Source organism: Saccostrea cucullata, unplaced genomic scaffold (assembly GCF_032062105.1).
Source record: "Saccostrea cucullata isolate Sc308-1 unplaced genomic scaffold, CSIRO_AGI_Scuc_v1 ctg7720, whole genome shotgun sequence".
Taxonomy (NCBI): domain Eukaryota; kingdom Metazoa; phylum Mollusca; class Bivalvia; order Ostreida; family Ostreidae; genus Saccostrea; species Saccostrea cuccullata.
In genome coordinates, this window is record NW_026930696.1 from 27292 (window position 1) to 39940 (window position 12649).

The 12649-nt window shown below is 34.9% G+C and overlaps 1 protein-coding gene across 1 annotated transcript; it reads left to right on the top strand.

Annotated features, from left to right (window-relative positions):
• The first annotated feature begins 326 nt into the window (after window positions 1–326).
• LOC134229654 (G-protein coupled receptor 183-like) lies at window positions 327–5474 on the top strand. Its single transcript, XM_062711421.1, has 3 exons — window positions 327–582; window positions 3591–3759; window positions 3954–5474. The coding sequence occupies exon 3, from the start codon at window positions 4171–4173 to the stop codon at window positions 5269–5271; it is 1101 nt and encodes a 366-aa protein (XP_062567405.1). The 5' UTR covers window positions 327–582; window positions 3591–3759; window positions 3954–4170; the 3' UTR covers window positions 5272–5474.
• The last annotated feature ends 7175 nt before the right edge of the window (window positions 5475–12649 follow it).

The window sequence follows — 12649 nt, forward strand, 5'->3', positions numbered from 1 at the left end:
ATAATTCAGAAAAAGTCTTAAATGTATTCGGTTCACACAATATTATATAATCTTATATAAAAATGAATAAAAAATTAACTTCAAGTTAATACAATAGCCTAACAATCTGTAATTTTTTTTTTAGACTTTGTTTATCTTGATGTTTGTTTCTTGAAGTTTTCTGACAAAGTAAATTTTTTTCCACCTGTTTTTGAAGAGAGGTCATCATCTCTTGGTACCATTCTCAACAGCACATACAAACTGAGGTTGACCATCCTCCCCCATCCCCATCTTCCAATCCAACCCTCAAAACAAGACATAAAAAGCCATAAACCTTATTTCTTTCTTCACAAAGGTCATTCCAGTTCATCACCTAATGACGAGCCATATGTAACATAATCAGTCAGACAACAAACGGAATCTCCCAGTCTCCATTAAACAAAAATCCTTGGTTTCATCTGAAGTGACTGGGTGCAGCTTATGATGACTCTAACAAGATAGATATTCACCACACAGCCTAAATGGCTTTGCTCAGGAACAAAATGACACACTGTCAGTCTCCATCAAATTCTAGATGAAACAAGACAAAGGCAGAGAGAACAGGTAATGACAATGGTGTTCAGGCCCATTACATTGACTTGATTTAGCTAATTACTGGTATATTACAAAGAGCTTTTTTGGCCTGCTAATTGACTGACTCATTTGACTTATAGGACATTAGAGAAGACCATACCTATTAATGACACGATGCCAATGATAAAGCATCATCAGCTTATCCATTTATATTTTTTACTTTTCATATATTATGCTGTTTTATAACATATTGATGTGCGCAGGACACAATGCTCACCTGTATATTTTTTATTATCAAGATTTAAAGAACAAGGGCCACTTAGGGTGCTTTCAGGATCTCTTAATATCTGAATTCTGAAAATCAAAACTGCATACTTTTAGTCTACAAGGCAATAAATATCAATTGAACCTTTTGTGTGCAAATATCTACTAAAAATAACTCATTCTCTTGCTAGTCAATGCATTATTAATTCACTATTGCATCATTATTCACAAATCCTAAATATTAATTTGTTCAAAAAAGGCCAAATTTAGGGAATAACTATCTCCTAATTTGGTATTTGCGACCGTTAATGCTGATTTAACGGTCGCAAACTGAGTTTTACCGGCGACGCGTAAGCGGAGCCGGTAAAAAGGATGTTTGCGACCGTTAAATCAGCATTAACGGTCGCAAATACCAAATTAGAAGATTAGTTATCCCCATTCTAATGCAATCCATGCATTTTGTTTGTTGTTTACGTGTTGTTTTGTTGAATTTTGTTACATGAAACACGTCACGGAGCATTGTGTTTTTGCGTCGCTCTATTATGACATCACAATGAAAAAGCTTTCACGCTCGTTAATGCTCATTTTACTGCTTCAAACATCAGTGCATTAGCCAATGAAAAAGTGTTTTACAAAACAATTGCATTAGAATATGATTTTATTTTTCAAGTTGCTGTGTACAACACAACCTCTGCTACAAAAATGTGCAAATACATAATTTGAAAGAACTGCTTATTAAAATTTTACAACATAATTTAGATTTGCAAAATTATTTAATGGCCCAGGCTCTAAAAAGCTGCATGGCTTCCAGCATCAATCCATCATATACAATTTTCAATCATATATAAATCATAATTATGTTATGTAGATATACCCCCCCCCCACCTTTTAACTTACTTATAGAAAAAAAATGGCAATTAATTGTCTTTAATCTGTTATGGGAGATTTCAAATATCTGCCTGATCAGAACTCAAGATATGAGGCACACATTGGTACTTTGTTATAAACAATCTGTGAAAGTCATTAAATTATACTCCATAGTAAAAGACATATGTAACAGATAAGAGATGGATTATAACCATCATCAAAGTTCAAAGGATTTATGGATGATAGGATGTACACATATTGAGGTAAACCTTTATCACTATATATATACCCCCACTTTTCAAGCCAGAAATAGAAAGTATTCTTAATAAATTGCTTTGAAACAGAAAAGAGAAAGGAGATCAAGTTTAGTGGAACTTTAACAAGAGTGGAAGAAAGATACCCCGTTTTATCTTCATTTTATAGCTTTAGACAAAGTTTCATGCTGAGCAGATTACTTTGAAACAATACAAAACGGTAATGAATTTCCAACAAACTCCCACAGAGCAAACGTACTAGGTTATAAAAAGGAGAAATTACTTGTCTTCAGGAAGCCTGATTTAAAGTCGATGAAAAAAGCAGTAAAATTACAAAAGAAAACGAACAACATGTTTGATGTATCTTTTGGTAGAATACCAAAACAACATCAAACTTGGTTTTGTAATACATTCTGACAGTTTAATGTTTGAAAATAAATTATTTGTTATTCGAAGCATTCATAAAACTGCATGCTATTCTTATCTGTCTTTTAACTAAATCCCTTAATCTGGCCAGGAACACATTCATATTTCATATAAAGTACTACATAATTGTCAAGTAACATGGAATTATTTTAACTTCGGAACCCTGATGTGTGTTCTTAGAGAAATAAATCTTATTATTATTATTGAGAAAAACACATTAAAATGTCATATTTCACACCTTGGTTTTTTGCCATAATTATACTAGTTAATACAGCATTTCGTGTAATCCCTTTTTCCGTCACAATAAATCAAACTGACATATTGATCACAGATAAAAGGAAAAAAATTAATCTGTACAAGCATTAAGGTACGAAGGCTGCAATATAGAAAAAAAAAATTCTCTTAACAAGTACCACCTACCAATTCTACTTTCTTGACAGAGGAGAGTGCCCAAAAGGGGAGGTAACTTTGATTTTTACACACTATGCTTCCTAAGTTAACACTGGAACACCTGTCAATCAATGGTTAGTAAATACTCCCAAGCTCTTTCAAGGCAGCCAACGATCAATTATAAAATCTGATCTCTCACAGCAAATGTCATTCAATGGAGAAGCAATCTTGGTGCTGCTGTCATTGCAATGCACATCTCAGAAATTTTATTAATTTCTCAACTTGTGAAAAAAAATTCTTTCAATTGACAAGGAATTAATGGTATTTTCAAAAGCTTAATCTTCGCAGCTTAATTTCAAGGAGTTCTGCAATCTCTTGTGACGTGTTAAAATATTAACTGTGATTGCAATTATCTAACGACACAAAAAAAAACTACAGGTGCCTTAAACACAAAGGAAGCCGATTATACAATTACCACCCAATGCTAACCTAAAGAGATTTTAGTGACAACTAACACAGCTTATTTAATGAAGGAAATTATTTTTTACGACCCTTCCCTACATCGTAACTTTTGCAAGACATGACTCAAGTACATATTTTATTGAATCTACTCCTCTTCTGACATCAGCAGCAACTAAAATTCAGCGTTTTACGCACCGAAAGACTTGACGTACGAGGGTATTAAAACTGGTCTACAACTGGTGGAAACATTTACAACAAGAAAGCAACATTTTATTTATTTTCGTTCGAAATTTATTTCACATGTTACAGAGGCAGTAAAAAAAGAAAACCCGAAAAACCCATATATTCTAAAATAGTTGCAGACATTGCTTACAGGTATAGAGGGATCTAATCTACAGCATCGCAATTCAGGGAGCTATAAAAGGGATTAATTCAGCTTGTTTAATTGAACTATTGCCACTAGATATCCGGTGCTGGATGCAGTAAAATGGAGAAAACATCTCAATGAAAGACACTGAAAAACGAAGGCTGGAATCTAAAACAGGTGGGTAATCAAGTGACATTCTAAATGCAAAATTATCACCATCCCTAAATCAATTTTTCTCTTTCAAAATTTCTATCAGCATGCATTACAAGAAAGCAGAAGACGATTAACAATTTGCGTCTGCATCCTTGTTAATAGTGTTATTTTGCTTTAAATAGATTTATTTACTTAAACCTTTATTCTTTCCTTGCCAGAAAAAAGGTCGCTAAATTAAAGACAGGCAATCTCCACTGATCAGAGTGCCCTGTGGAAGAAATGACAATGTAGTTATGAAATCAATACAGGCCGTGATTAATCTGTGGTCCATAATTTGGTGAGTGAGCACTGAAAATTCCTGAGAAAAAAAGAATTAGGAAAAAAAGTTCATCAAAAAAGAAGCTCAGAAGAAAAGAAGTTTGTTTAACTTCGAGAATGAAGATGACGAATTCTTCGAAAATTCCCAATATGACATCCTCCGAGGTTCAAATGACATCATCTGAACAGAACTACCAACCAAGGGTTTCAAGTGTGGAATCAGAGTTGAAATTGTTGGAGCTCCTGTTTCAGGTGTATCTTCCACCTGTTCTCATCACCCTAGGAACTGTAAGTAACTGTCTGACCATCTTTGTAATGAAAAGGAAAAACATCCGCCAGTGTTCCATAAGTTTTTACATAACAGCTTACGCCTGCAGCTCACTGCTGATGCTGTACCTCTTTCTGGGAACAGAATGGATCACTAAAATCTTTAACCAAAAATCTTTGGATGAAAAAGCCGACTGGTTGTGTCGTGTGTGGCAATTCATCAGCAGAGTCATTTCCTATTCAGGAATCTGGTTTGTGGTGGCCATGATGATTGACCGCTTTGTAGTAATATGGCATCCTAAACAGTTCTCTTCCCTGTGCACAATCTTCATGGCCAAGTTTGTCGCCATCATCATTTTTGTTGGTCTAGTGGTCATAAGTATTCATGCCATGTGGACTTTTGAACTCATGCACAACTCTGGTTGTTATCCATACCACAGAGAAAACGACATCCATTCCTTGATCTGGCCCTGGGTGGCCGCCAGCTTCTACTCCTATATTCCTCTAGCTCTGATCTTTATCTTCAATGTGTTGATTTTCACTGGAATTTGCTTGAAAAGACCTTTCAAAGCTCATCAGACCCAGGAGCATCACTCCCTGCTTTTTACATACACAACACTGGGCACCTCCATGTTCTACTTTCTTCTTGTGATGCCAGCGACTATTATCAATGTGGTGGACATGACCTACCCACCATCATGGCTACACGACCAAGAACTCATGATACAATTGACCAAGGCCCGATTTATTGCTCACTACATGGCTTGGCTTAACACCACTCTCATCTTTTTCACGTGTTTATCTTTCTCTCGGACATTCCGTTTGGAATTGTGGGATATGTTGTGCTCAATTTGTTGTAGACATCGTAGGAGGATCTATGAACTTCAATCTGGGTCCCAAAGTACCTATCTTAATGAAACGGACTCTTGTAACGAAACAACACCTCTTTAGCAAGTTACAAGTAAGGAATCCCAAACTTTACTTAGGGTTAAGATATCTTCAAATGAAGTGAAAGTTTACTTTTTATATTTTTGAGCTTTAATGTTTTTGTTTTGTTTTCATGGCCATTATGTATACTTCATTGAATTATCATCGTCATTACTTCATTGAATGTTGATTTGAAACTTATCGTCATTGAATAAACAATATTTTTTAAGTGATGCCTAATTTATTTTTGTCGACATTTTCTTAAGAGGGCTGGGTGGTTGTGGCCATTTTCAGATTATATTGATCTCCTTTAGAAGAAGAGCTCCATATATTAGATAAACAAAAATGATTCAAATTTTAAAACTAAATTGTATGAAATTTTTCTTTGCCAAATGAAAATTGACAGCATAAGATATCATTTTCTTAAAAATTAAGTTACCTTGTAATCCCTATTAAACGCCCCAGTCACTTAGAAAATTGCAAAACAAGGGGGCGGTTATTTTGGTATTCTCTTTATAATATATGATGTCATTTTTTAACTTTAAAAAATTCAAAGAACCACTAAAATAATGTAGAACTTTAAGTGAAGATAATCCACCCAAATTATGCTATATGATTAATTTTCCACCGAGAAATTGAATAATAGACAAGTTACATTTTCACTTTTTTCAAATTTTGGCAGACTTTTGATACGATTCTAGATGGTTTTAATCACTGTACAGGGGGCCCTTATTTTCTGATAATTGAAAAAAGACCAAGGGGGCGCTTATAGGGGCAGGGGCGGTTAATAGGGATTATACGGTATATCTGATGGTTAATTTGTTGACTCCCCCAGCCTCCTTAAAAGCACTTTCTGAGATTTGAAAACACAATTCTTAAAATATCTTGTTTTCATGTAAAACATGAGTATAGAATCTATATAATTATATATATATAGACACTTTGATGCTCATTTTACTAAACATTTAACAGCCCCTTTGGCTGAACACTAATTTCAGTGTTTATTTTGAGGATTGTTTACCAATAATAAACCTACTGTTTTCTGGTGCAAAGATTTAATCTTGTAAGATGATACAGAGACTGTACCAATATACACTGTATATCTATTATATTTGTCCCTTGATTTGTAAGGACATTGTATCGATATTGACATATACTGCAGCAGCAAGTATTATGTACCAAAAACAAAAATCAGGTGTTTGTGACAGAACATCTATCTCAGGATCACAGAATTTTATATTTAAAATTCATAGTATAATTCCCTACAAAATCCAAGCTGCCAGACACATAAAATGTCTCCCTGTGACCATATACTTAATAACACACACATGAAGTTCAAGATAAAATTTTTAGCTGAAAACTGATAAATTTTAACTTATATTTTCAATCAAATTGCTACATTTTAGATCAGATTTTTATGCTACGTTTACACTATGTTCCCGGCAGCCACGGCAATCACGTTTCAGGCCACCGTGGAAAAAACGGGACGGGCGTGAGAAAACTTGGGGCAACGGGATGGGCAAACGTAACTCATCGCGATTGCCGTGGATGCCGTGCCAGATTTTTAAACTGTCAAAAAATTTGCCACGGCGGCCACGTTGCAGATGTGAAACTTAGTAGGTCGTAGTAAAACGGAATAAACGCAACAAAACGCGACAGCACGTAATAGACCGTAACAGAACTTGGAGGCAGTCCGCAGTGGGACGGGAGAATGTATATTTCCAGTCACCTCACGGTCCATTCACGTTTTGAGACGCTTTGCTGAGTTTAGCCCGCGTTCTGTCACGGCTAGTTCACGGTTGTTGTCCGTTTTATCACGTTCTGCCACGTTTCATCACGGTCCTCACGGCAAACTAGGGTGTATGGTAGCCGTTTCCTCGCGTTCAATCGCGGTTCGTCCCGGCATGTTACGGTTTACGGCGCGTTACGTTCTACTACGGTCTGACACGGCGCACGCGGTCTGAGAGGAAGCATATAAAAGCCGGGCACTGCAGAGAAGTTTCATTATGGATCCATATGGATCTCCGCCTTCTCATCCGTCTTATTCGTCTCATTCCTAGTTGCTGCACTCCTGCCTTCCCTCTCTGTAACTGCTGCTGGTTCTCTTCATTTTGACGAAGTGATTTTAGGTATGCACCCAGCAAACACGCGAAAATAAAATCTTCGTCTTGGGAATTCATGATGTTTTATCTTCGAAGGGTCATGCTACAATGATTGTTTCTGGTTAGGAGACCTTCTCTGGTACAAACGTGATCCATAGTTTCCCGGCGTCTATGTTTCATACGTAGAAAGACTTGACAGAACGTGAGAAACGTATAAGAACTTCAGAAGAACGCGAGAAACGAGAGGGGACCTATCAGAACGTAAGAGGCCTGGGGGGAACGTGCTGGCATACGTGGCAGAACCGTAGTGCACCGTGGAGCCTCCGGCACTCCACGGCAACTTCTTCCTACAGCCCATCACGGATTCCGTAGAAGACCGTAGAAGACCGCAAAAGAACTTGTCAAGACTTGGATATAGAGGGGAAAATAACCAAAATCTCACGGCGCACTACGTTTCGGGCAAACGGGGCTGCCGTGGCTGCCGGGAACATAGTGTAAACGTAGCATTATGGACATGCATTTACTAGCATGCATATAAAATCTTAGAGAAAGATCATACAGATGCACAAAATGTATGTATCATCAATGTATCCATCAGAAAATATAAACTGCAAGCTGAGAAGATGAGACTCAAATATTATACAATCTTTGTATATTTTTTCCTTGTATTTTGAAAATATCAATTTTTCTCAAACTTTATAATTTAGAAAATTTTAATTCAAGGCCATTCAGGTTAACAGCACAGAATTGATGACTGAAACCCAAAATCAATAAATTTATATCATTATTTTCCATTATAACAGAACCATCATTAGCCCAATCCCTTTATCAAATGCACATGCAATTATGAGTAAAAGAGCCCTTTGTGACATTTTACATGATTAATTTTCCTGCATGAAGAAATATCCTGTTATTTACGGCACTATAACTTTATCTGATAAACTACTTCCATGGGGACGTTGTCATTAAGTCAATTATTCCACAAGAGTGTTTCACCCAAGTCCTGAAAAAATCTTATTTTCCACAGAGAAATTTCCATCTAATATTAAAAAGAATATATTGGTAGTCTAGACTTCAATGAAGAAAGTCTTGAATCATACGTCATGAATTCAAACCCTCAGGTAAATGATTAATTCTTGTTCTTTTATTATTTTCAAATCAATTAGTACAGAACACCAAAAATAGCTAAAAACATTCGTGAAGAATATAAAGGAAAAAAAATCCTATTTCAGAATGGGTACGATTTGCTCTCCAGGGCAATTGATTAGAAGTAGAACTTTATCTGTTCAGAATCTGATTCAAATGGGTTCAATAACTTATTATTCTGCTAGATTTGTCATTAGACAAGCTTTGTTTGAAATATCATCAGCTTTTTTCTTGCATACAATATTTGTGGAATTATCATTCGTGGTACTAATGTTTGAGGATTTCTCTACTCTAGCTTACCCATGAATTTACATCAAGACTGCACAAGAACTGCTAGTTTTGCCTGCATAAATGTAGCAAATTACACAAGTGTTACTAGCATTATTGTTGGTGCATTTGCTGGCAAAAAAAGAATGGATTAGTAAGGTTTTGAAAGAATCAGAAATATGATTCACTCCCCCCACAGCTAAAATGAATAATGAAATTGGATCAATATGAATTTCAAATATTTATTGGTTTTTCAATGTGTTTAATCCAACAATCTTCCAAAAGAGATTTTAGTCTGTCTGTACTGCAACTGTCAGTCTAAAACCATCTATTTTCAAATTGGTAATCCAATCCAAATTTATTTTCATCATAAAATTCAGTTTGTGTGTTAACATTAACTGTTTCATACAGTTTCAAAGTACAGTGTAATGCTGGTATTTTGCAAAATAGTTGACAAACTGTGCACAGCAAGCAAGCTAATTACCGGTAGCATTAACTTCTAAAAAATATGCTGTATATTAATTTGCACTATGAACTATTTTGAAAAGTAGGTCAAAGGTCACATTCAATGGTCAAAAGGTAGATAACCATCATAATTTACAAAAGTCATAGTACCAATCGATATATGTACAAAATATATTATTTTTTACAGTACTCAAGATATAAGGTGTGACAGACAGACAGACAGATGGAGGGTAAAATGATCCCAGCATGTCACTCTGCTTTGAAGGGGAGATAAAAAAAATACAAATATCCAGAGCTAAATTCTATTGATACTGCATCCTTTGAAGGATTAAGTTTGTTCTTGGCAGAGTTTTTAAATTATATTATTAAACAGTGTTTAACTGTTATTAATTTATGTAACGTGCCTTCTCATGTTATGTAACATACTTTTCATGCTTCGTGTGTCTAAGGCACTTTACCCTCATGTAACAGTCGTTTTTCATGTTTATATATGTTTCTGTTGTGTTAAGGTCCATGACTATTATATGTATTCATAACTTCATGTGTTTGTACGTCTCTATTTGTGTTATTTTTAATGTTTTTATTGACGCCATTTTTGGTTTTAAATAATGGTCAATTAGTCCGGGGCTGTTAGCAATTGAGGGGTACCCCCTAGGGGGCATTCATCTAGTTACGTAAATTAAGACAATAGAGGGAGACCCTCTAGGGAATAATGCCACTGGTCAAGTACCAGGCGCCCCCTGGCGACAGGGACCTTTTTAACCAATCAGAGCCCTGAATTAGTTATTTTTAAATAAAAACAAATTAATTAGCCAATCAGAAGGCGTAATTTCATAATAATTATCTTCAACTTTCCAGGAAAGCGTCACTTTTCTGAGAACTGGCAAAGGGGAAAAGTCACGGATTTTTTTTTTTTTTTTGTATGAGAGTAAAGTGTGAGTCTGTGTAGAACTTAGTTAGAGGTTAACCATGATTTCATTCAACTGATTATTATTATTACTTACATGTCTAATGTATTTTACATTTCATTACATAACAAATAAATCATGGTTATGTCTGCCCAAACTTAACACTGTGTTGTCTTACTTTATGTCATGGCTGCAGTTCCTAAGTTTAAGGTTTAGGAAATGAATAATTAGACTGAAACCTTCTCATAAACCTTTGTTAAACTATCCTATAAATTTAAGTAACATGCAACATCCGAAGCAGGTCTGGTACTTCCCAAGATACATCACTTATGCAAGATTGGTCAGGGTAGGACTCAAGATAATGGGCATTAATTAACTAGTTAATAGACCTGCTTTATACATATTCATTCTAAAAATGTAGGCCAGATGCAGCAACCAAAGCATGTTGTAACTGATGACTTCTTTGAGCATTAACCCTGTTGTCTGTGAAACAATCCTATCATGTTCAAAACAACTTTCTAACCATGTTACATAAAAAAAATTCTGACGGGATTTCCTCCCAAGAAATTTGCCAAGTAGATCATTTTTCTTCAAATTCTACCTACAAGATAGTAAAAGAAGAACAAAAATAAAGAATGCCAAAGACCACACTCACTATTCATTGCCATTTGTTAAAAGACAAAGTGAATTTTATTATTTAACAATAGCATAAAACCTATAACAAATAGCAGAAATTATGCACAAGGTATTTCATTTCTTTACAAACCTATGTCAAACCAAACAAAAATCATGAAGAGCATTTAAGAGCAATGTATTTCACATGTTCTGAAGCGAACACTATTGTTTTATAGTGCCTATATAAAAACAAGAGATGACTTCAAAGACTGGAAAAATTTGGTCAAGAGAAGACACGAACAAAAGAAAATTCGGAGAGTGGGATAATGAAAGAATAAATGAATTAGCCTATCATCCATTAGAATATTTCTCCTTCAACTAATATTGATGTATTAGTAGGGATTTCAGCAAATTTACCAAAAATGATGGCCCAACCACCCACACACAAAATTATATGCATTCAAGAAATGCTTGATTCAATATTAATATGGCAATTTAAACACAAATGTTTTAAACTGCTGATCACCTCATGAGAGAGGTCTCATGTCTCAATAAACGTGGGTTCTAAAATTGTCAGTCTTTTCCAAGATGACGCTTCAATAAACACTTGACCAAAATAGATTCTGCATGTGGAGTTTGCATGCGGTGTTGACAGACTCATCTAAATACATGGAGTTCTTGGGAATACAAATTCAGAAAAATCAATTTATTGTCCTAAAAGCTTCAGCACAAACAAGTCATATGGATTTACAACTTTTTCATGATCTGTTTTCTAATGCCCTTTCAGCAGCAATATTTTTAATTATTTTAAACTGAATGAATAAAATTTATTAAAAAAAAGTGAAGGAAAATTGATTTCTTTTGCATGAAATGAAAAAAAATGGAAATGTCTTGAGGTTTGTTCATCATCACAGAAGTTACTAGTAATTCATTGATTAAACTAGAACTATGTCCATAGGACATGAATGCCCCGCCGAGGGTGTATTAGTAGTGCAACATGAAAATTTGTATTAGTGTATAAAATTTGATCAGAATATCTTGAATAGTGATGCAGTTGAATTGCTTACATCAGTATGTATTAGTGAAATTAAACACTAATTTAAGAAAGAAAAGGTCAAGGTCAAAGGAAAGGTCAAGGTCAAAAATGTTGATGCAGTTGCATATCTTTCATCAACATATAAAGTTTGATAAAAAAATATCTAGAATGATTTCTTTAATTAAAACTGACTTAAACACAATTTGATAAAACTGAGGTTAAGGTCAAATAAACGGTCAAGGTAAAAAATGTAGATGCAGTTGAATTGCTAACATCAGTATGTATCAGCATATGAAGTTTGACACTGATTTAGGAAAAGTAAGGTCAAGGTCAAAATGTTGATGCAGTCAAGTTCAAGTTTCAAGGTCAAGTTCATTACACACCCTCAGATCATAAGCAATCTTTGTGTAAAATGGAAATTCACTTAGTTTAATCATAAGAAATAATATGGACCAGACATGAATTATGATTTTTTACTTGCAGTGTCCTTAAACTTACCCAAAGACCTTGGGTCAAGGACATGACACACCCTTAGGTCATGAGCAATCTTTGTGTGAAGTCGTAGATTCTAATGTTCCTCCATATAAAAATGGTATAATCATATCATAAATACAATATTCTTAATAGACACAGAAGAAAAACCAAGCCAATCTTTTAAGGGAGAGTCATAAATGAGACATTGTAATAAAAGTTTCAAGGGATGAAAGAATTGATTTTTGACATCATGCAAGGATAGCCAAATGAACTGTAATTGCCACTTATGAAACAAGAGGCCCATGGGCCACATCGCTCACCTGAGCACTGTGGCTAGGAAAAAGTAGAAATTGGTTTTATTATTGAAAAGTTTAAATCCAAAGTAAACC

Excerpts from the sequence above, each read along its gene's own strand:
- LOC134229654 (XM_062711421.1), top strand. The coding sequence starts at position 4,171 with ATGAAGATGACGAATTCTTCGAAAATTCCCAATATGACATCCTCCGAG.